The sequence below is a fragment of the Peromyscus californicus genome, unplaced genomic scaffold (assembly GCF_007827085.1).
Source record: "Peromyscus californicus insignis strain IS unplaced genomic scaffold, ASM782708v3 Scaffold_22__1_contigs__length_63687245, whole genome shotgun sequence".
Classification (NCBI taxonomy): Eukaryota; Metazoa; Chordata; class Mammalia; order Rodentia; family Cricetidae; genus Peromyscus; species Peromyscus californicus.
The window spans coordinates 10,676,854-10,701,788 of record NW_026294525.1 but is presented as its reverse complement, the minus strand read 5'-3'; the positions used below and the strand labels follow the sequence as shown (position 1 = coordinate 10,701,788).

Genomic DNA, 24,935 nt, shown 5'->3' with positions numbered 1-24,935 from the left:
GGGGAGACTTTCTCCCGCTCCCAGCATTCCTGTAACGCTGTGCAGGGCCGAGGCCTCGTAGGCGTCCCCTGCCCACTCTGACGTGTGCATATTCTTGTTGTTCTTGTTTACTCACCTTTGGCTAGTCTTGGTGCTGCGACTTGATGGGTGGAGCTTCGGCTATTTCTCAGAGACACGGTTGAACAGCAAACTCTCTGGTCCTCTCGCCTTTAGAATCTTCCCATCCCATCCTCCTCTGTGATCCCTGAACCTTGTCTAACCTGCTGAGTTAGACTGTAGATGTATCCCTGGGAACTGGGCTGCACACGTCTACATTTGGTTGGTTGTGGTTTTCTATAATGGTCTCAGTCTGTTGCAGAGAGAAGTTTCTTCGATGAGGGTGAAGACTACAGTTCTCTGTGGGCGTAAGGACAAATATTTAGGATGTAGTTAGTGACTGTGATAAAGTGGTGGTTGTAGGTTTTCCTCCGAGATTCATGACCTCACCAACTCTAGGTAGCTGACTGGGTTTCCAGTTCCAGGCATGATTTCCCTCTTATTTTACTGAACCACTTAACTGTCAAAAACAGACCAGCACGTCGGGGCTGAAATGAAAGAGGCAGCCAAGGTGAGGGTAAAGAATGGGAAGTAGGGTTTGGTGTTTAGTTCTGATTTGGGAAACTGCAGAAAAAGGCAGCTGCCTGCCTCTGGTCCTCAGCTCTGAGGTTGACAGTGAATCTGCCCACGCTGGGAAGTTCCAGGGATGCACTGGTTACCAGGGAATGTTCTGGAAGCCACCTTTCTAGCTATTTCTAGTCCTAAGGAGAACTTGCCTGCTGGCCATTAGCAACAGACCACCATCTCCTCCAAAAGCAATTAATTTAACCTCTGCTCTTACTTAAGGATCCCGTCTTGTGACCTACAAAATATGACAGTCAACTCAAATGAGTTTCTTACAAGAGATGGTGTCTGGACCTCGCTCTTGAGAACTTTCTGACCTCTTGAACCTCTGGGCTTAGCCTCTGGGAAAGTATGTCTCACAGAAAGTTGGAAAACCATTACACACAGGAAAACTCATATTGGATGAGGAATGGTCTGTGTAGCTTGTACACTATTTTAAAAGAAGCATAGTACTGTTGCTCAGTCTGCTTCTCGTTGCCCACGAGTTGTACATGGAGAAACACAGTTGTATTTCTAACTGTCAGTGCAACTATCTGAGGATGTCTGGATCTTGGTCAATTCAACGTTGTACATTGCACAAAATATACAGCGCGTGTTTTTCTCCCGATCCTTTTGTGTCCCCTACCTCGGTGAAAGACCGTTTTTTAGTCCCAAGCCAGAAAGCTAAATCACCCTCACCCCCACCCCCACCCCGGTCTCCCTCTAAGTGGTCATGGAGTTCCAGTAGCTCTTCCTTGCCCAAGCTCCCTCCATGAGCTGAGCAGCCTGTGTCCCCAGGTACCTTTAGTGACCTGCAGCTCGTCTTACTGCCCCAGCCTGCCCGCCCTCTGCTTTCTATGCTCATCCAGAGTTGGCTTTCCAGGAGACTTGGTCACATGACCTCGGTGTCCTTCTGTTGAGGCCCTTCCCTGCGTGCCTTGTCTTCTCTTTCTGGTCTCTCTCCACACCCTCTCTGACAACTTGCTACCGCCGCATTAACCCTGTCTTAGAACCTCTGTGGACACGACTGTTCTGTGAGCCACCAGGATCCCCTTGCCTGACTCTCGACTAATATTCAGGTCCAGATCACTGACCCGTGTTTAGCTTCAGAGTCAGTGTTTGCCAGGTGTGAGGCAAATGAAGAAGCCCCTGCATGGTGGGCTCCCAGTCCCCCATTGATTGAGTGCCACAAGCTGAGGCTGGGAAGCCGTCTTGGCCACCCACAGGCGGGTAACACGGGCATCGTACGCTCGGGCTCCATTGGAGGCCGGAGCTGTGGCCTCTTCCCCCTGATTCCAGCTTTTCATATTCCATGAGCAGACTCCTTTTCATCTGCAGGTGTGAAGGGATCAGTTCTGGGTTTAGTTGCCAACTTAACCATTAATGACTTTGTGACCTTGGACATTTGGTGAAATCTCTGCTTCCTCATACATAAAATGAAGGTCAGAATGTCCTTTGGGCACACTGCAGACAGAGAAGGCCTTGTATCTGAAGTGGTGAGTGCAGGGCATCAGTTATTAATAAGATGAGCCTCGAGCAGGTCGCTCGGAGGAGATGGGTTGGAACCCACAGAGAGCATCGTTTGCATCTTTTGGTTGTCATTGAGAGAGTTCAGGACGCCAGGGCCGTCCACTTGCGTGCTCCTTTCAGCAGCAATGCACTTACCCTCGTAGCCCTCAACCCTGAAGACAACTTTTGCAGCAGACGTTTGCGTAGAGGAAGGCTGAATGTGTGGTCCCCATCTACCAGCTGGGTAATCAGCCTGACTCTCCCCTGGCTCTAATTTACCCAGTGACAGATGATGTCAGCAGCGAGAGCGAGGGGGTGGGCAGGGGCGGCCTGGCGGCTGCCATGGGCCCTGGGTGTGGAACTCCACAGTGGCAGGGGAAGGAGAGAGCGATTCTGCCAGTTAACCTAATGCCACAGCTGGCGCAAGGCGGGGGGCCTGGGCTGAAGCCTTGAACGGGTCATTAGTTTAGTCTTCCTCGGAGCAGTTCATGTTGTGAAGAAAAGTGGGCAGGCAAATAAACACTGGAGATATTAAAATATAACAAGAGTGTTTCTTACAATCTATTTTTCTCCCCAGATAGGAATGTGGCACCTATTTGTGAAGAGAAATGGCAATGTCTGCCTGTCTAGTTGAGACATTGTGCTGAGGAGGTGCCTGTGTGACCACAATGACACACATGTGGTGTGACATCTTCTATTGAACTGGCTTGTAGAAACAAGTAATTCTGAGGGGGGGGGGGTTGTTTGTTTGTTTTTTAGCAGATGCCAGCATGAAAATAGATTGTCCCTGTGCCAAAGGAAAAGCATGTTTGTGTTCCTGTGGCTTCTGGAGCCTTGTGTGTCTTGCAAGTGCCCCTGAGCTCCCCGCGGCTGACTCGGCCGCCTTTGGTGAAGCAGTTGAACGGAGTGTGACTGGAGTCCGGCTCTGCTGTGTGAGCCGGTGCTCTCCCTGGTCTCCCTCGCGCAGAACAAATCATTACTGGGTTTTCACTTGACTCCTTTTCTCCAACAAGCTTTACAGAATTTGTTTTCGCGTGAATAGGACGATAGACAGTTGGAGATCGAGCCCCTGGTTGAAATTCCTTCCAGTTTAACTTTGGAAATTCTCTGTCTTCACACATGACACTGAGAAGACACTGGCGAGGCCTTGGTTTCACACCTTCAGAATGTCCTCATGGATCGCTCTCCATTATGTTGGTGGTTATCATGCCATCGCTATACACTGATGCCAGAGTCCCTGAGCTCAACAGAGCTGCAGCCTGTACCCTACACCTGCCTGCTCAGGCTCCTGCAGGAATTACTCACTCTCATTCTCCTCCTTTCTACCTGTCACCTCCATCTGCCAAGAGGGCTGTACACTTGAGTCATGGGCCGCCCGGAGCTGGTCAGGACTGGAGTGGCCTGATACTGGCAGGCTTAGCTTGTCTGACCCACGTATTGTGGCCTGCCAGTTATTTCTAGAACCAGCCATTTGGAAGGGGTTCGCGCTTTCTGGATAGCGAAGTACATAAGGCAAGACGCCCCTGAGCCCTGGCTGACTGTGGGGGAGAACTCAACAGACAGGCCCTAGGGCCACTTGCTTCCTAGGCAAGGGCTCAGACTGCAGGCCAGAGGTGCTGGGGACAGCATTCCACCCGGGGGACGTAACCACGTACAGGGACTTAGAGTGTGCTTTGCTTCACTAATGACCAGTTTGTGGGGAGCCTGGCAAAGAGATGGTTTGCAGATGTGGAGTCCTTCTGGCAGGAGGTGAATGGTGGGTTATATAGAGATGCCTGAGTGATAGCAGCGATCTCTCACTGAGCCTCTTGTGTGTGCATGTGTCAGCTCTGCATTTTATTTCCTCACATAAGGTGGCTACAGTTGTCAGAGTTGGCAGCAGGCTGACTCCTGTGTGGTAACTGCACACTCTGGCCAGGGTTCTCTGACCAGAGCCCCACAGGCTTCGTGCCTTCAGGCACAGTGGAGTTGGGCAGAGGGCTGCATGTGGCACCTATTTAGGGGGTGGAAATAGCTGTGCCCTCTGCCCTCTTCAGCACTCTGTCTTCCTTGCCTGTCAGTTGATCCTCCTCACAACAGCCTTTCCTTCGGTGGTCGTCTGCCTTCCCTTGGAGAGGATTCTCTGAACACAAGGCAGGAAGCGGCCCACCCTGTTGATCGGCCTGCTTGTAGACAGTAGAAGTCCACGGGCCCCGAATGGAGCTGCCCTGGTATTCACTCCAGGCATGTGGGTTCGCTCCAGCTGCACACCCGACGACACTGCCTGGACAGAGGAGAAAGAGGGTGTAAAGCCTCAGGTGCTCACAGTCTGTGGGAGAGCCAGGTACAGGAGCAAATCGCCAGCCATGTCAGCATGCAGCTGCTGCAGCACAGAGACATGCATGCTGCTGCCGGGCATGCCAAGCACCTGCTTTCCTACAAGGCCAAGGGCGGTGCCAGGTGGGAGCAGCATGAGGGCGAGTCCCCGAGGGTGAAGGTGCAAGGCCTCGTGGCACAGTGTGAAGAAGGACACTAACAGAGTCTCTCTCACTGTGCCTCCCCTAGTGGGTTTCTCTCCCCATCGGACTGTAGCCTGCACATAATAGGGATAAAGCTTGCTTTGTGAGCTAGAGGGTCCACGAATAAATAAGACACATGCGCATCGCTGACGATAGAAAGCGTCTCTCACGAGCTGTGTGTTGTGTATTTAAGTCCGTAAGTAGCAGAGGAACCTCTGCAAGCCCCCATCCTCCGCTTATTTTGAATTAAGGAACTACTAATGAGGCCGGCTCCACAGATGCTCATGAGATGTCAAAGGTTGTTGCATCTGGGAAGAGCAGCTTGCCTGGAACATGAGGCCTCGTTTAGGATAATTGCCAAGTGACTAGACACACAGATACTTGTGGGTCTGGCGGAATCCGGGAGTGTCACAGCAGGACAGAGCATGGCTTGGGTGGAAACGTGTGTGCTGAGCTCACAAGCCTGGTCGCTTGTCCTGTGGAGAAGTCAAGAGTTTGGGAACTAACACTACTCAGTTACCCCTAAGGTGGTCGAGAAGACAGGTCAGAGTACACCAACCAAAGTTCTCTCAGTCACAGAGGAAAGCCAGCAAGGGGTGGGCGTGGTTGTGAATCAGAGGGCTAGAGGCAGGGTGGGGGTGAGGGGTGGGAAGAGGCCTGGGATGCTTCCCCTTGTGACAGTGGTCTGTTGTTGGGATTCAAGAGCTGGGAGAGTTCAGAGAAAGGGATGAATGCTAACCTAACCATTGAAAAGAACTAACCAAATAAAAGGGTTCCGGTGACCTCAGTAGCCAGTGAATATGCTGAATGCAGGATGCTGAACTTCCAGGTCACTCCAGAGTCAGGAGGCTCAGTCAGATTTGCCATTCAAGCCTGGCTTCAATAGGACTGTGAGGAAAGGAGGCCTCTCTCTCCCCAGCTCCCTCTAGCCATCCCCCTCCCCACTTCCCATGGCACCCTGCTCCACTCTGACCACACTCCTTTCTGTTCCATTCTGAGTTGTCTGTCTGTCTCCCTCTAGAGAAACTGTTCCTTTGGGGTGGACACTGCATTTGACTCACCTTGCCTTCCTCGCCCCACGGACCATGCCCAGTCCCTGACACTTCCTGAATCATGTACAAAGGAAGGGGTTGTTAGCTAAGATGATGCTACTTTTAATGTTAGGAAATTCAAGGGGTTTGGGAGATGGGTGACCCAGTGGTTCAGGCGATCGCTGAGCAAGCGTGAGCCCCAGAGTTTGGATCCTCAGAACCCACATACTTGTCAGGGGAGTGTGGTAGCCTGTCTGTGATTCCAGGCTCTGAAGTCAGAGACAAGGAGTCCCCCAGAGCAGAGCTGGCTAGTGAGTGTGACCATATGAGCAAGCCCTGAGTTTGCCGGGGGGACTTCCCTGGACCCCAGCCCTCTAAACATCCACACACCCAGATATGCACACTTACTTGCACACCAACACACACATTTTTTAGAGGAATTACAAATGGATTTTACAGTTTATCACTTAACCCCTTCTTGGTTTTAGTTTCTGTTCAGTCAAGTTTTAAAGTCTGAAAGTCTAAGGATCTCATCTTTTCTTTAAAATGTTCTTTTTCTTCTTTAGTTGACGAGGGCTGGAGTAGAATGGGGCCTGCAGGGAGATTGTGTGATGTCACCAACCCAAAGACCAGCCTGGTGGCTTAGGTTGGCGCTCACGCAGTGAGTAGAGGGTTCATAGGCTCGCTGTCAGGCAATAACAAGCCTTATGAGAGCTCCTCAGCACAGAAGCACACTTCTGCCACACTCTCCCTACTTGGCTCTCAGAAGCATCCCATAGCCCAGGGAAAGAAGAGCCTGCCCTGCTCCATATGGATGCTCACAGTCATCCATGGCGGAGGCAGGTCAGAGGGTGTGCATCTCTCCTGGCCTGCTCAGATTTCTCCCTCCTAAAGGGCATGATTTCCATGTCAAAACATGGCTGTCTTCCTTTGCAGTGTGAGAAAGCAGGGGTTTGTGAGGGGTGTAGATTAGTACAGGCTCAGAGACAGTACGTTTACTTAGGAGATGGGGTGTGTGTGTGTTTGTGTGTGTGTGAAATACGTAAATTGTATCTTCATATGGAGTTTCTAAGAAACATGGTTCTATATACTACAAATAATTACCTAATCTAGTGCATTGTCCCAAGTTTGGATTGTCTGCTGCCAGACGTTTGGTTGGAACGTGTAGTTCTTCACTATATCAGTGGCCCGGTACAGAGATGTTTCATCCTGTCCTCTCTAAGCTTCCCTTGCTAGAAAGCTTGGCTTCTAACTAGCGACTCTTCACACCTTGCACAAGTACAGCTGTGTTCTCTCAGCTGTCAGGTTTTCTCTCCTCCGCTGTCACAAACTGCCATTCCGTAATAACTTCCTAAAAGCAAAATACAGGCAAATAAATGCTAACACCATAAATAGGCAGAAACATTTTTCTTGAAATTTGATTTTTTTTTTCTTTTGCGGGAGAAGAAATGCTAACAGTGCCCATTTCCTTCAATAAAGATTTAAGATAATAACAAAAACAATTAAAGGACCGAGTCTAAAGTAACTACGGACCTATTGAGTCCACCACCAGCCCATCCCCACCCTGCAGGAGAAAAACAAATATGTCTGACTAGAACGATGGAAAGCTAGCTAGAGCTGGCATGCTGGGCCACTGTCGGGCCCCTGAAGATGAGAAGGGGAAAGCCAGAACCTAAAAGTCTAGTTGGCGTCTACACAGCAGACCTTGACACTGATCTAGCCCCAAACCGTGCTGCTGTGACCCAGACCACCCCTCCTGCTGACCACCTGGGGACAGGCAAGTTGTTGTTAGTGGTGTGTATTGGGAGCTGATGGTGCTAGGTCTTTCTATGGTGGCATTCTTTTCGCTCATGGCTCTCCTGTGAGGCCCATAACATTGTCCCTACTTCACAAATGAGGAAACAAATAATAACCATGGATGTGTGGTTTCTATGTTTAGAGTAGAAATACCTCTTTTTCAAGCAACTTGACTCACTTTTCAGCAATCTTTTTAGAAGATTATGTCAATATTCCATAACTGTTTAAAAATTGGAAGTCTTGGGAACTGGGAGCGTAGCTCAGTAGTACATTCCTGTCACGCACAAGGTCCCAGGTCCTATTTCCAGCACTGTGGGGGAGGGAAAAACAACTAGAAGTATTCTTTAGTGGGATTACTGCTGGTGCTTAACTGGGAGTCTGTATTAGAGTCACTGTGTGAGCCTCTGACTGGCCTTACACTTTAAACACGACCCCCTTCAGCCCGTTCTTTAGGCTGCACATTGCAGCAGCATTAGCTTGAAAAGTGTTCTGGGTCCTGTCACTTTACCATGTGACATCGTCTGGCCAGTGCTGGTATTCAAACCAAGAGTCCAGCTTTCTGCAGACTCCAGGTGACAGGAGCAGAGAATCCTAGAACCAACTCAAAGGAGTCTTGACCAGTACTCTATTCAGTCAGGAGAAGCAAAGTAGAAAAGCCAGCCTGACCACACACTGTGGAACACCTGAAGAACGCGCTGAAGCAGCGGCTGCCCTAGCCGGAGACTCTGGTGGGAAAGCAGGACAAGTGGGTTGTTTCCCAGGACATGCCCTTCCCAGAGCTCTTGGAATGTGCTCACACCCGAGGGCCCAGGTGATGCAGATTCCACAAACTAAAGTACAGCAGATGCAGAAGTAAAAGCCAGATTACTTTTTGTAATTGGAAACTGCAGCTGGATGTATGGGCCATCCAGGAGTCAAAAGGCATTCTTGGCGATGTATGAACCAGGAATTTACCTTTCATGATGCACAGCACTCTCTCATCCTGGCTCTGTTGAACCTTACAGGAGTCTTTGTTTTAGGAGGAGGCAGCTGGGGCCCCAGAGAAATTATGTAAAGTCACAAGTTACGATGAATGAGCACTACATTGTATTCATTAACACATCTGACTGTCCAACTAGGTTCTGAGCTGACGACAGCCCTGGGGACCAGGCCTTCTACCCCCCAGCCCGTACAGTCAGTTGGTGATTGCTGAGATAAAGTCGGGGAGGGATGGCTCCTTCTTCGTGGTTGAGCACCAACACCTTCACAATGGGGGGAGGGACAATCGCATGCTAAAGGGGTCTGTCCTGAGCAGCCAGGAGGGAAGCAGTCGCCCACAGTCCCTGTGGAGCAGAAGCGGCTTTTCTGTTAGCCAGGACTCTGTGAAAACCTGGAGGACCTTCTAGAAAAGCTGGGATGCTGTTCTGTGTAACGTCTGAAGATGTAATTGTTTAGAGTCACGTCAGTGCTCTGGTTCCTGCTTGCTTTCAGATCGGCAGAGCAAACATTTTCTCTGATGATGTGTATCTAGGAGCTGCCAGTTGAGCCCAATTTCATAAGATTTCTTTTTATAAATAAATTCAATATGATAATAAGGAGTAGCTCTCCTCACTTTTACTTTATGTCTCTTCAGGAGAAGCCATGTTAGAAGACCTCATTTTGTTCTTAGGAAGTGTCAGCCATGGTCTCGGTCCCTCGAGAGCTCTGCTTTCCCGCGCTGACACTGCTCTTCTTGCAGGCCTCTCTTTCCTTGCAGCTGCAGAGCTGCACTCTGGGTTCAGCTCTGAGCAGGCACACCTGCCTCTCCCCAGCCACAGCCTCCCCTGAGAAACGTGAGCATTCTCACCCAACACTCCTGCTATGGCGCCCTGCCCCAGGTTGCCTTTTGTCCGTGTGCTACTTTGAACACAGACTTCTGTTGGCCTGGGCTACTCAAGTGGGTATTTCCGACATTGTATTTCTGCATAATTGAAACACGTTTTCTTGGTGCATTGCAAATACCCGTTTATCAAGTACCTACTGTGTCTTGCTCTGCAGCATCTTGGGTGTCCGTCCAGTTATTCAGAAAGTAGTTTGGGTCGGGTGTGGTACTGCCACCACTCATCCTGGCACGAGGGACGTGGAAGAAGGGCTCACGAGGTGCTCGCTGTTCGGGGAGATCCAGCCTACGTAGGGAGACTCTCAGAAAAGGGTCTGGGATGCATCCCGTGTGCCATCCACTCTGCAGGACACTTAGGCCCAAGCGTTGAGTGAGGTGGGATCTTGGTTTGTTTGTTTTGTGGCCTTTCTTAGTGAGGAAGAGAAGAAATAAGGAAGTTAAAAAGCAGTCCTAGTAGCTGGAGAATGGCACCGTGATACTTTCCATCCAAGCCTGAAGATGTTCCTGGATACCAGAACACACAGAAAAGCCAGGTAGATGGGGCAGCTGCCTCTAATCCCAGCACTCAGGCAGAGGCTGGAACCCGGGGGCAAGCTGGCAAGCTGAACTAGCTGGACTGCCACGCTCTGGGTTCAGAGACACTGAGACATTGAGAGTGGTAGAGGAAGGCACCCAGTGTCCCTTCATATGCGTGTACAGACAGGTGCACCCACACCCGTGAACGTGCGTGTGTGTACCACATACACATACAGAAATAATAATGCTGCGGCATGTAGAGGTTATGAGAAGTGCTTTGAAGGCATCTGAGAGAGGTGTGGTAAAGGTAACCCAGCCTGAGGTAGAGCAGTCAGGGAGAGCAGCGGAAGGAAGGACTGAGCATGAAGAGACATCGGAGGAGCAGGGAGAGGAGAGAATAAGGTTTTTGTGGCAGAACAGTGCTTGACATCATCCTGGGAAGGACAAGAAGGCCGGTGGATGGACATTACTGCCAAGGGAGAGAAGCTGTGGTGATGGGGTCACATGGGCGGCCCCCAGCAGACGGTGTATTTCAGGCCTCGGCACCATGGAAAGCTATGAAGGGCTTGTGCACGTGAAGGATGTGTCTGATAATTCTCTTCAGTCCTAAAAGTTAACTCTCACAGTTCTGCCGGAAAGACTAAGAGGAGGAGGCTGAGAGTCGTTGGACCAATGGCTGGAGTAGGCTTTGCAGAAATAGAACTGAGGAGAGGAGCCATTCACGGTGTCTCCATAGTCATCAAGGCAAGCTGATGGCTCCAGTGTGCCACAGAGAGAGGGGACAGCTGACGGAAGCAACTGGGCCTGCGATGATATCACACAGGGTGGGACTGTGATAGGAAAAGCAGATCGTGGGCCTGTGATGATGTCACACAGGCAGATTCTGGGCCCGTGATGATGTCACACATAGGAAGATTGTGGGCCTGTGATGACGTCACACAGGGTGGGACTGTGATAGGAAGAGCAGATTCTGGGCCTGTGATGATGTCACACACAGGCAGATCCTGGGCCTGTGATGATGTCACACAGGATGGGGCTGTGACTGGCAGCAGATTCAAGGGTAGAAGTTGGAAACTCAGCTGGAGGTGCAGAACACAGATGGGCTGGGTTCCACATGGCACTCACAGGTGCTCAAGCTGTCCAGGAGTCCAGCTGGACAGCTGTCAGGAGGGAGGCTGAGGGTGCAAATGAAGAAGCCGGGTGCTGTAGACCTGTGCCCCACAGAGGAGGCACGAACCCCAGCCTAGCCTGGTGTGAGTGGAAGTGGACTCTCTTTAACTGTTCTATATGGGGCTCATCTCCAAAGGAGGTGGTGTTGACTTCCTCTTTGCCCCATTTCCCACGAATTTCCTTTGGTCAAGTCCACCAATTACTGGTGTCCCAGAAACTCCAGTGAGAGTTCAAGATTAAGACCAGTGTGTCCTCCCAGATCCTCCACCCTGGATTTGAGATGTCTTTGGATGTTTCTTTAGAGGAGTCTGGGAGTACCAGCCCTCTCCCCATCTACCTTCCACAGGATCCCCTGGGCACTTTTTGAATGCAGAAATGATAAGACACCTGCATGACCATGTTTCTGTTTGTCTCCCATACAGGTTTTATGGCAGGTACACAGAGAAACCCTCAGATGTCTCAGTACGGACCTCAGCAGGCAGGACCATCCATGTCACCTCACCCTTCTCCTGGGGGCCAGATGCATCCTGGAATCAGTAACTTTCAGCAGAGTAACTCAAGTGGCACTTACGGTCCACAAATGAGCCAGTATGGACCCCAAGGTAACCAGAGCAAAACATTCTCCAAACTGCGTGGTGGTAGATGGGAGGGGTTTTCTTAACATGCTCATCGAGGGTTTAATGGTATAAACATGTGTTACAGTTGTGTTGTTTGCCATGGTGAATGATGCAAACCCATGATGGTAGGAAGTTAAGTACAGCCAGTGTCCTTAGCATGGAGGGCTTGGACTCTGGGTGAATGCTCACATGTGATTGGTATTCATTAAGTATAGACCCAGTCCTGTGATGTAGCTCCAGATGCTGGTGAAGAAAAGGCACAGCCACATCCTCAGAACGTCTCCAGTTGAAACTGGCCGTTCATGTAGCCTGCCGTTTTTACAGCACACACACAGCACACTGGTAGCCTCTCCCACCTTCGGACCACAAGCTTCCTGCTCAGCAGATTGTCTGCAATCCAGGGCCTAGTCTTTCCTCAGGTGCTGCAGCAGATGCACAGTAGCTCCCACTACCTGACCCGTGCATCCTCACAGAACACAGGCTGACATGGATGCGGGTCTGAGGCTGGAAGGTGAAGAGGGAATGGGACAGTATACAGAGCCACACCCACATACAGTTCCCATGCTGCCTTCCTGAGAGTGTCAGGTATGGGTAGAGCCCTGTTGCCATGACTTTAAAACTGAACGGTGTATTTTGGAGTTAGTTTTAGTAGTAAGTCATTTAAAGTATCATGCCTGAACTATATTTTGTGTACTAAAATTAGACATTAGTGGATCATTTGGGTAGACTGACATAATCTGGTACAGTTGCTGGAAGACCTCAGATCTGAGAATTCTAGGAACATTCTAAGTTAAGACAAGTGCCCCAAAGATGTCCAGTTGCTTCAGTCCACAGCCAGACATGGACCTGCCCACAGGAAGCCATGTTTTAGTGGGATCTGTGTCTGCACAATAAACAAACATAGGTTCCCAGAGCCTGGCCAGCCAGCCCTGGAGGCCCTGGAGACCCTCTCTTTTCCCGTAGCTCGTACTTCTCAGTCTGAAAACAGTGAATCACCAGTGTCTTGTTTTGAAACTCCATCTCTAAAAGATGTTAGGTATTCCCAGAGTTATCAGTGTGGCAGCTTCTTTACCTTATATTGCTGTATTGTGCTTACTTTTCAGCTACTTCAGTTGCTGGGAGAACTCTTAGAATACCCTGATAGCCCTTTCCAAATGGCCCCTTCCTGCTTTGTTCATGTGCATAGGGGCACAGTGGACAGAGACTGAGGGTTTGCATGACTGACTTCACAGCATGTCATGAAGTCTTCGTGCTAATGCCATAAGCTTAGGGGTAATGAGCAGCCCTGCTTGTAGCTGAACTGAGGTGGACCCCGAGTCAAGTCCCCTGTGGGAGCCCACCTGCCTGCCTCCTTCCCAGGCCTGAGTGGGCTCTTCACAGCCAGAGCTAGCATAGAAAACAGCTTGGATAAGTGTTTGTAAATTCTGTAGGTACAGAAAGTGTGGGCCTTTCCTGAGATGGATTTAGACAAGGTTGGAGCCACATTCTCAGAACTCGGGCTACTGACGGTCTCAGCCTTGACTTTAAACCATGTGGGCTCCATGCAGGACCATGTGGGCTCCATGCAGGACCATGTGGGCTCCATGCAGGACCAAGGGGGGTTCATGCAGGACCATGTGGGCTCCATGCTGGCTTCACACATGAGCTCCATGCTTGTGATTCCTTGGCTCCTCTGAGAAGTACTGTGTGCATAAGCTGCAAGCTCTGCTGTAGGAGTTGAGATCGGTGAAGGCCATCGCTGAGAAACGGATTTCTTTTTTTAGTAAATCCCTCCCTCTGCTGCTCCGAGTCGTTGCATTGGACTAGCCTCCGGTTAAGAGCACTGAGCCAGCAAATCCTCCCGCACACAAACCGCAAGCTCTGTATCACGATCCCTTCCTGTGACTTCCTTCTTCCCCAGAAGGAGATGGTTTCCGTCACCTTGGAAGGACGTTGCATCTTGGTCCAGTGTTCTACCTGTTTGCTTCAGTTCCAGGGCCCTTTCCACAACACAGCCACTGGATCCCTACAGAACAGTGTGGGTGTATCGTCAGGAAGCATTTTGTGCATTTATTGGTGCAAGATGACAATAAGAGCAACCTGAAGCAAGGATCGTGTTCCCACACCTGGCCCTTCCCCCAGCCCCTCCATCTCAGGCCTTCGGACCTTGCCTCTTCCTCTGTGCCATCAACACCATGGTGTACCCTGAGCAATGGCCCCTCCTCGGTCCCACACTGCCACTAGTGATCATAAAACCAGTGTGCATCCCCAGGCCCCTGTCCCAGCAAGCACTAAGGGATAGGAACTGGTGTGTTCAAGTCAAGGGCTGCCCTCCTGTGTCTTCCTCCTTGGCATTCCTGTGAAGCAGAGACCTCTAAAGGAGGGGTTTCCCCCTGTTCATCTTAAGCATTTAAATTACCAGTAAAATAGTTGACTGGTGTCTTACAGTCAGAAAGACACTGCTGTGAAAGACAGGTCATTAGTCTCATCCCTCATCTGTTAACATGATGGCTTTATCCTGGGGTTCATTATTTTAAAGGGAAGACACTTTACAGCTCCTTTGGCTAACCCATTTTATCATCACATGTAGCAGCTCTAAAACTGTTATTAGCCAGAGAAGCCAGGGCCAGATGTGGTGGCTCATGCCTATAATCCCAGCACTCAGGAGGCAGAGGCAGGAAGATCTCTGTAAATTTGAGGCCAGCCTAAGCTACATAGCAAGATACTGTCTGGGAAAACCAAGAACAAAACAAAACACCAATGCTTACCACCTGCCATGAATGTGGTGATCATATCCTGAGGAGTGTTCACATTTGATTCAGGAGAGCACACAGGTCTCCTCTGCATCTCTAAGAAAGACCCAAGCACAGCGTGAGTGCGCACTTCCCTCTCTGCAGTGACTCCTGGTCTCTTCCAAGTGAGCCAGTCATCACTTCGCAGGTGAGAAAAGCAGGCTTGGACCGGTTAGCCTGTGTGCCCTTCATCCCCACAGGTAGGACCAGGCTTCAAACCCACGGCGAGTGACTGCAGAGGCCACTCCATGGCCACAGCTACCACTCCCAGGTCTCAGTTGGGCTCCTTCTTCAGGGCACCATCCCTTGAGTGGGCAGAGATAAAAGACTAACATCCTGCCTCCAAGAACAAAGAACATTCTGGAACTTCAGGAATGGAAAAGTATCAGAAATACTAGGGACCCTACCAAGCATGGTGATTCATAGCTGTAATCCCAGCACTTAGAAGCCGAGGCAGGAGGATTGCTGCAAGTTTAAGTTCAGCTCAGGGTACAGATTGACTCTCTGACTCAAAAAAAAAAAAAAAAAATCAGTCAATTAAAATTTAAAACTTACAGTGAAGAAAGAATATGAAGGAGATGAGGAAAATAATTCCTGTGAGGTACAGAAAGGAAAGGTGTTAGGAATACATCACGATGCTTTAAAATTGACTTCTTAAGTATTCAAATAAGATGAAACCAAGCTAAAAGTGTACAAGTGTTTAATTACAGCATATTCTATGAAATAGCACTTTCCTACCGTCAAGCAAGCACATGTAATAACCACCCTTGCAAAGTGTTTACGAGGAGAGAAGGCCTCAGGGACTCACTTCTGCAAATAGAAGGGAATTATGTAATTAACATTAATTATTAATGATGAATTTGGGGGAAAGAGGGCAGAAATCAGTTTGCTCTTCCCAGCAAACCTTCTACTTCACTTGTGTCTTCCCGAGAAAAGCATCTTACACTGACCATCCTCGAACACTTTTGTGTCCCTAACTGCCAAAAGCAGGGGTCTGGCCTCAGTTTGCTGGAATGAGCAGCATTGCCCTCGGCAGGTAACTAATTCTGAGTCTGGATTCCCACCAGTTGCCACTTATGTAAGGGCGTCTGGAGTCTGCACAGGCTGCAGCTGCCTCTGTTTTTACAGTGTGTATCTGAGGACATAGTGTGAGGAACTTTAATCTTCTGATACTTCGGAAAAGGTATCTTCGGAAAGATTTAAGGGGTTTTCTTGAAAGTAATGAGACACCCTCTGAGTCTTGGATTTTCTTTCTTTTCTCCCATATTCAGCCAAAGCAAATTGTGAATGGTATTCAGTTGGAATGAGCGCTGCTCCAGGACTGTGAATTGCATGGTAATTTTACCACTATTTCAGGTCCAGGGATGTGAGGTGTAAATGTCAAGCTGTCAGCTTGCTAGCCATTTGAGAATCCCACACGGGTGCCCAGTGTCACCATGACCCAGGGCTTCCAGCTCCATTCTTTAAAGTCCCAGCTGAAGACTTGGTGCGTTCTTCCTTCCCAGTGGAGGGGTGCACTTGCCCCCCCCAACTCTGTGGAAACTGGCAAAAGCCTGGTTAGTCTTCCAGAGGCTGTCTCTATACAGGCCTCTCTTTCACATCCTTCCCTTCATTTCCCCCTTGAAACAGCTGGCAATATGCCTGCTATGCTAACCTTTGACACTCTGGGCAAAAGGATTCAGTCCACTTTCTAACCATTTTGTTTTCAATTAAAGGAATATTCTAATCCTCCATCTTACTAATACTAAGGAGAAAACCAAATTAGATCATTGTATTGCCAGAGTGGTTAGTGTAACCAGCTCGTATTTGGATACTCAAATTTAGCCTTCATATAACAGAATTTAAGCATGACTGTTTCCTAGACTTACTATTACCAGGATATGATCAAATCCTATAAATTGGGGATTTACAGTGCAAATTAACTTAAAATGAAAACTTCGTGAAGCGACTCTACATTTGACTCCTGTGGAGTCTTGGTTTTCCTCTGTAATGAAAGCCAGTGGTGTTAGACTACATCTTACGTGTCACTACGAATGTTCCTAGTAGCCTTTCAGGAGGATTCTATAGGCTGCAGCCAGTGGAGCAGGTCAAGGTTACCCCTTGCCTGCCTTCAGTAGGTACCTCCTCCTGCACCCTCTGTTCGTGGTGCCTGGTGAAGCCCCTCTGGGCGCAAGAAAGATGTGCAGTTCCTGCACTGTGTGGTAGATGCATCTTTTACTCTCAGGGCCCTTGTTTCTTGTTACGGAGACTGCCACTTGATAAAAGGTTGGCTGTAGCTTGGGGTAGCAGTCTTTGAGTACTCCTTCATCCCTACCTACTCTTCTATCATCTCTGAGGAATACACTTGAGTTTGTACATCAGGTAGGCCCATAATGCAGTGCCATCCTGCCTGCTCTCTGGTTCAGAACTCACAATAAAAGAGATTTCATCTCCTTCACAAACTCATTGTACTTTGTCAGGCATCCAGAATAACTGACTCAGACTGAATATGAATTATAAATGCTCAGCCAATAGCTCAGGCTTGTTACTAACTCCTTACACTTAAATTAGCCTATAATTCTTTTCTATGTTTAGCTACATGGCTTGGTACCTTTATTAGCAAGGCATGTTCATCTCCTGCTCACTCTGCATCTGGCTGATGACCCCTGACTCCACCCTTCTCCTTCCCATCCTTAGTTTGGTTGCCCCACCTGTACTTCCTGTGTGGCTACTGACCAATCAGCGTTTTGTTAAACCAATTTGAGTGACAGATCTCTACAGTGTACAAGAGCATTATCCCATAGCATTTCCCTCTTTTTGTCTAATAACTTCAACATAGTAAGATTATATAAAATAAAAACAGTTATCAAGTAAGAATTATAGTTACAATATCTAGTCCATTTGTATTTGGCAAAATTAGAGAAAGTACTCTATTATCTATCTTATCTTTGTGAGTTTAAAGTTTTGTACCTAATTTATCTTTTATCATAACTAAAGAAAACTATAACTATCTAGTTTTCAGCTTCATCAAAGACCCTGGAAGGGTGAAATGAAAGTCTGTCAGATATGCTAGGCCTGTAGGCTTGAAATGGATGCCCCAATATTACAGAGGAACCTTGGGTGACTGTTTAGGCAGCTAGCTGTTTCTGTCATTTCTCACATTTTTGGAAGTCACTTGCCAGCACTTCCTGTTTACTCAGATAATATTATTTCTTCTCAGGTCTTTGATGGAGTTGGAGAATAGTTATAATTATAGTTTTCCTAGGTTATGATAAAAGGTAAATTAGATATAAAACTTTAGACTCACCAAGATAAGATAGATAATTGAGTGTTTTCTCTGATTTTGCCAAATACAAATAGACTAGATATTGTAACTATAATTCTTGCTTGATAATTGTTTGTTATATGTAATTTTACTATGTTAAAGTTAAAGCCTTACTTTCTGATTAGACAGAAAGGGGATGCTGTGGGATGATCCTTCTGTACACTGTGAGTATGTATTACTCTTATTGGTTAATAATAAAGCTGTTTGGCTTATAGCAAGGCAGGATAAAGTTAGGCAGGACAATCAAATTGAGGACTGGGATGAAAAAGGGCAGAGTCAGGAGAGATGTGAGTGAGCTGCCCAAGAAGCAAGATGCCAGAGGACTGGAAAAGCCATGGGCCACATGACAATACATAGATTAATAGAAATAAGTTAATTTAAAAGTAAGAGCTAGTTAATAATAAGCCTGAGCTATCAGCTGAGCATTCTGTAATTAATATAAGATTTGATGTATTTATTTGGGACCAGGCAGTCGGGACAGAAAAACTCTGCTTCTATTTACATATATATAATTTTTGATGTTATTAATACAGAAAGGCTTTTACCAGTAAATCACATAAGAAGAATACTTAGTTATCTCATGAGACTATGAAAATTAAAGCCATGGAGAATTCTGTCTCATGCCTGTTAGAACGGCCAGGACTTTTGAACAGTTGACAACAGGAAGTTCTGGCTGCCGTCGGTAACTCATACCTAGTGGCTATGTGCTCAAAGCACACAGCATCCACTTAGCGACTTCCTATCAAGTTAAAAGCACACTTACTCTGCATCCCAGCTTGCTCTTACCTAGAATTGCCTGAGAAGTGAAACAAAAATACATCCACACAGTTCTGTTCACAACTGCCAAAAACTGTGTCCACAAACTGGACCTCTAATCACAGTCATGGGCTGATTAGCACTGTGGTGAATCAGGAGTGCAATGTTGAATGAGTATAAAAGGGAAATGTGTGTCATGATAACAATATTCTGGGTCTTGATTGCCCTGGCAGTTACAGAACTGTATATGCTTGTTATTATATGTAAGTTATGTTTCAATGCATATGACTTCATGTAGAGGACTACCATTAAAATGGGAAGCACTGGCTAAGGAGCAAGGTAAATGCATGGTTAACCCTAATCATAAATACATGTATTTGATTTCATGAATATGAGTGTTTGCCTGCATGTATTTGAGTGCACCCACCTCATGTATGCCTGTTGCCCACAGAGCTCAGAAGACAGTGTCCAATCTTTGGAACTGGAGTTTACAAATTGTGAGCTGCTAGAAACCGAACCCAGGTCCCCTGCAAGAGCAATACAGGCTCTTAACCAGGAAGCCATCTCTCCAGTCCTGTGAATGTGTTTTTTATAGCATATAACTACTCATGCAGGTTGTTGCTACCCAAGGTAGAAAGTCTAAGTTTTGAAGCATATCACCTTTTGTCCTTCTTGGCGTAGAGAGTACTACAGATCTTTGCTCTTTGTAGCCTGGGCACAAGATCTCATGTGAGAGCAGCAGTACCCCACTGAAGAACAGGAACTTGGAGTATTGATTATGGCTATCAGATACCAATGTGCTCGAGTCAGATACAAAATTATCTGCAGCCCTCCTAAAATAATGGCGGTGACTTAAATAACGCCTAGCTGCCGCTTCCTCAGTGCGGTGCTTGAATGTAACTCCTGCTGGGCTGAAATCTGAATTCACTCGTGACTGATTTTCCAAAGCTGGTGTGCCAAGATGAACCCACTTGAAAACGGTGGGCTCTCGGACTTGGCTGCAGGAGCCGTCCAGCTGAGGTGGGCTGGCCCGGCATCTGCTGCCTTCATTGTGCCTAATGCTGCACCCATCTGTTTTCTGTCAGAGCCAGTGCCAACAAATTACTAATCTATTAGAGAAGCACGGGATGAAGACCGCACTCCTCCGTCCTGGCATTTCCTCTCCCATTTTGCTTGGCTTACACATTTGGATGCTGTTTGTTAGAGGACGGATATGAGCTGTAGACTACGTCGGGTGGGGTGGATCATGCCCTGCCCCATCCAGTCATCTTTAGAGGTGGAAGGGAAGCGGCACCGGTGTCCTTGGCTCACTGCTGATGGTAGCGCTGCGGGCACTGTGCTGTTCCCCATTAGCATCGCATGTCCCTGATGACAGTGCCACTGTGTGGAGACGCTAAATCACTTGTGAAGGTCGTGCTGCCAGGCAGTGTCAGAAGCAGGGCTCAGCTCCCCGTGCTGCAGCCTGTGCTTCACCTGGGAAGCCATTGGAGCCTTCAGAGAGTGTGGTGATCCAGGCTCATGGGTTCAGTGAGGAGAGTGTTGAAGGCTCCAAGGAAGAGAAAGGGGACTTTGTATTTCTTCCCTCAAATAGAGGCCTCTGTAATTAGAACACTTTCCTGGACATGTGATTCCACCTGACAGAAGAAAATGGACTGAGAGTCCAGTGGGAACCACAGTGCAGGCTTCCTCACTAACCTCACTGGCTAAGTGGAGCCCCACTGCAAGCCAGCCCCCCAGTCTACGAAGGATGAGAGCTTGGAGCAGGGTGCAGGGCCATTCTTTCCTCTGCTCATCAAGATCCATCTGCATCAGCTTGTTAGGTCCCCCCTCCACAGTGAGTCAGAGCAAGAATGGGAGAACTCAGTCTCTGTCTCCTAGCACCGTAAGCGGAGCTCAGCAAGCTCAGGGACAGGCTTCTCTAGTAAAAAGGCAGGAAGAGTCAAGTGTGGTTGGAAAAGCTGTGTCTAGATGCTTGTTTCAAAACAAGAGTCAAGTGTCAGTTTCTTTCCTTGTTTGTTTTTTGAGACGGGGTAGCTCTGGCTGTCCTGGAACTCCTTACCCTGTAGACCAGGCTGACCTTGAACTCACAGAGATCTGCCTGCCTCTGCATCCCAGAGTACTTGGATTAAAGGTATGTGCCACCACTGCCTGCTTCAAGTATCATTTTCAAAGGAAAGGTGTTTTTCCTAGAGAAAGGGGCTACTTCCCCAGGAGTCATTTATCGAGTGTTGGGAGGGTACGGACTAGCCTCCAAGTAAAGTGTGGGTCTGTGGATCCATTCCTTACATGCTCACACTAGAAATGAGTTTGGTTTTGTTTGGTTAAAAGCAAAGCCAATGGGAGCTGAGACAAAGATACTGCAGGTGAGAGGCTGTGAGGTCAGCAAGGGGAGGCGGAGTCAGCGTGACTGCTCACAGGGGAAATCCTCCATTGCACCAGCTTCCTGAAGATCCAGGAAGGTGCTGCTTCTGCTGACCTGGCCCTCTGCAAACAGACGATCCAGAGGGTGGGGCACTCAGAAACCACTTTACAACTTTCTGGGAGAAGTTTTTGATTGTGAACAGTTTCGGTGTGTTTTAAACCTTTGTTTGAGAACAGTGTGTACTTGATTATCTCTAGACATTCTAACTTTGCAAAGAGGCTGTGTCCTGGTGGAAGACCTGTCATCAGCCTGCCTCGTACTTCTTGGATCTTTTACTCCCCTTCCTCTGGGTCCTCAGATGTTCGTGTCCTTGGGTCTGCCCTGCCTTTTTAGAGTCCTCCCATGTCCCCCTCCAGCCTTCATAATGGCATTCTGTCTAATACCACCAACTTGAGCCAGGGTAACAGCTTATGGGTGTGTGGCAGGACTGATCCCCTTCGGGGGTCAGCAAAATCCTCCTTGTTTTGACCCTGTTTTATAAATATACACTGTGGGAGGCCGGCTCCCACCTTTTGAAGGGTTCTTAGGCAGAGGAGAGAGGAATGAGGAAGTATCAGAAGGAGAGACCTAGCCGAAGAGACGAAAGACAGAAACACAGGATAGCTTCAGGAGGGCCTGGATCAATACCCAACAGCTTCGTCCTTTATTGAAAAGGGCTTTTTATAAAATGCCAAGGGGAGAGGCAAAAGACCTCCTCCTTGCAAGATCAAAGCACACTGTACAGCCAAGTGTAGACCCTTCCAAACACCTGGTAAACACGCCTGTGGCCAAATCATCTCCTTCCACAGCCCTGCTGGGTAAAGCAAGCCCACATTCCCTGACCCTAAGTAAGTTCTCACTAGGAAGCCTCTGTGGGCTCCCACAACACACTTGTCATGCTGTGTAAGTATCTACATGTGGCTGCTTTGGAGCTCTAATCTGTGTTGGCAGAATTGAGTAGTTAGAATAGATGGGCCCCCAATGCTTGAAATATTTACTCTCTGGCCCTTGGCGGACATACTGTACCAGCCTATGGCCTGCATGAACAGAGGCCTCCACCTCATCAGTAAATAATAGTGCATACTTCCAGACAGTTGAAGAAGAAAGCTCACCCACCATGCATCTAACAGCAGGCACCCAGTGAGCTGAAAGTGTCTTAATTCCTTTGGATCTTGAGGTCATTCTGCTTTATGTGGATTTAAGAAAGCCTGTTTGGACATCTTCATGGTGTGGTTACATAAGCATACTGTTTCTTAAGCACTAAAGAGGCCGTACACAGTACAGATGGCTTGCCCTCCAAGCCACACTCACAGCTCCCCAGTTATTTGGGACAGGTAACGGCATTTCTGGGTCTTCAGTTCTCCCTTTCAAAATGAGGGTCCCAGTGAAATGTTTTCTTGAGCATCTTGTAGGGAATCAAATTGTTTTGAAGAACTTGGAACTGAACCTAGCACATAATAATTTTAAGGGTTTATTTTTTCTTATTATTGGTCCATTTTTGTTTCTACTGAAAACCATTGAGTAGCTCCTTCCTGGCTTCCTGTGCACACTCAGAAGTGCGGCCCTCAGGACTGCTAGCCCCAGCTGCTTCCCCTCCCCCTCCCAGCTCCATGTTGCCCCCTCAGTGGCTGCCTTGGCCATCCTCTGCTGCTCGTGGACGGTCCCGAGACTTGTCCATGCTTACGCCTCTTTGCCTCTTGTCCACTCACCAGCTAGTCAGGAAGACCTCATCACACTACGCCTGTGTGACAACATCCAGAGGATGGCTTGGGGAAGAAAGCTGGAGACAGGCTTCCCAAGAGTCCCCAGTCAAAAAGCACAGGGCTCACCCCGCCCCCAGAGCCTGTCCTCCACCAGAGGCTTCTAGTCCACCACTCCTTGTGCAGACAAAAGCCCACCGTCCATCGGAATTCCTGAGCCTCCATCCCGGTCAGACTCGCCTCCCGCGACCATCGTGTGGTTTTCCTTTCGTGTTCTTTCCTTCGTCCCTCCTCTGACCGTATACACACTAGGGTGCACGTACCTACACATGCATCTAAACTGAGAGCTGTCCAGGTGCAAGCGTGGAACTATTTCCCCTGTATCTGGAGCCGTTTCTGGCGTTTTATTGTATGTGTTGTCATTGGTGATGGGAGAATGTTCCAGAATGTAGTCAGAACAATTGAGAAAGTCTGTCCATAGACTGTAGACACTTGTCTTTTTTACATTATTTTATTTCTGGGAGACAGCTTGTTTCATTGGTTAAAATACATGGATTCTCTAATCATTTTGCATGGGCTTCAATCTTAACCTCCAAGCTTGGGTTTTTCTCATTTATAAACAATGATGTGTTTGGTTATTGAGGGGAACTGGATTAACTCATGGGGCAGAACACTTTACCCAGGTGTCTCGTGTGCATTTGGGCTCAGCAGTTAACATCTGCTGTTATTATTGAAGTAAGCTGTGTTGAGGTTTAGAAGGAAAGGGAAGTAGAGCCGCCGCCACAGCTGGAGGCCCTGCAGGTGCCTGCTGGGCCACAGTGGGGGAGTGGTAGTGCGGGCAGTGGCCTCAGTCTTGGACCCCGCCCTCCTCCCCTCACACCACCATTCGCTGTGCCCCTTGTCCTGCTAGTGCTCAGAGTCATGAGACGTGACCCCAGTACGTAAACCAGCCATGCAGTCTGGGCTTGAAAAGGGTTGGATCCAACAGTAGAGAGAAGCCGTGCTGGACCAGTGCAGATGCACATGACTCCTTCCCGTGAGGTCAAGGGTCTCTGTCTACAGTCAGGTGGAAGCAGGATGTGGTAGGGTGGTCTCAGTGGCCCTCACCTGAAGACTGGCTAACATTATCCTTCTGGGTGAAGTGTAAGAGTGTAAGGTATTCAACACGTTGACAGAATTTGGGGCTGGGAACTCTCTGATTGTTCATTTTGTTTTTGCAGCAAAGGGGATTGACTCTAAGGCCTTGTGCATGTTAAGCAAATGCTCTACCACTGGCCTGTGTTTATAGCCATATATTTATTTATTTATTTATTTATTTATTTATTTATTTATTTATTTATAGACAAGGTCTTACTGTGGTGGCCAATGAACCCTCCCAGTACCACAAGACGTTTTTGAGCGTGTGATCCTCCTGCCTCAGCTGCCCAAGCCTCCAGGCCCAGCTTGGTGCCATGTGTTCTAAGACTGGCTTTCTCTGTCAGTGTTGCAGAGTCCTGTGGGCTCTCTGTCACTGAGCTGGTTCTCCAGGAGCCTTGGGAATGCAGCCATGTCTGCACAGGAAGAAGGAGCAGATGCAGAGCATGACTAGTGACTAGTGCCCTGTGGTGGCACATCACTGTACAGAATGTATTTCCCGCAAATGTTTTCATGAATGTTTAAGCAAAAGGTTTAACTTGTCTTTGCTTTCTGTTTAGGCAACTACTCCAGAACCCCAACGTATAGTGGTGTACCCAGTGCAAGCTACAGCGGCCCAGGGCCCGGTATGGGTATCAATGCCAACAACCAGATGCATGGACAAGGGCCAGCCCAGCCATGTGGTGCTATGCCCCTGGGACGGATGCCTTCAGCTGGGATGCAGAGCAGACCGTTCCCTGGAAACATGAGCAGCGTCACCCCCAGTTCTCCTGGCATGTCTCAGCAGGGAGGGCCAGGAATGGGCCCGCCCATGCCCACTGTGAACCGTAAGGCCCAGGAAGCCGCTGCAGCTGTGATGCAGGCCGCTGCCAACTCAGCACAAAGCAGGTATGCCTCTGAGACAGGGCAGGCTGTGTGCCCACGTGACCAACACCAACCTGCCCTTTCCTGTAGTAGTCAAGAGCTGCAGTGTTTGTCTTGACATGGGAGGCAAGGTCAGAGAGATGACAGACCGAGGAAGGAACTGAAGTGCCTGTCACTAGCGTCCGTGACTGTAGCCAGAGGACCAGTCCTGTGTCGCATGGAGGGAAATATCTGCCCAGTTCCACTTCAATGAGTCTTAAGCAGAAAACACTGTAGCCTAACTATTTAAAATCTAAAACATTGCAGAAGAAGCAGCATGCACTCACACACTTGAACACATAGTTCAAATATGCACACTTATTTGCACATG

At 48.5% G+C, this 24,935-nt stretch overlaps 1 protein-coding gene across 5 annotated transcripts in view; it reads left to right on the top strand.

The window, feature by feature from the left end:
* The window catches only part of Arid1b (AT-rich interaction domain 1B), a 380,162-nt gene that overhangs the window by 302,560 nt on the left and 52,667 nt on the right, over positions 1 to 24,935 (top strand). For all 5 annotated transcript variants that reach the window (XM_052750910.1, XM_052750907.1, XM_052750906.1 and 2 more), the window contains 2 exons: positions 11,441 to 11,620; positions 24,262 to 24,589. In XM_052750910.1, coding sequence (XP_052606870.1) covers positions 11,441 to 11,620; positions 24,262 to 24,589 — 508 coding nt within the window. The remainder of the gene's footprint in view (positions 1 to 11,440; positions 11,621 to 24,261; positions 24,590 to 24,935) is intronic.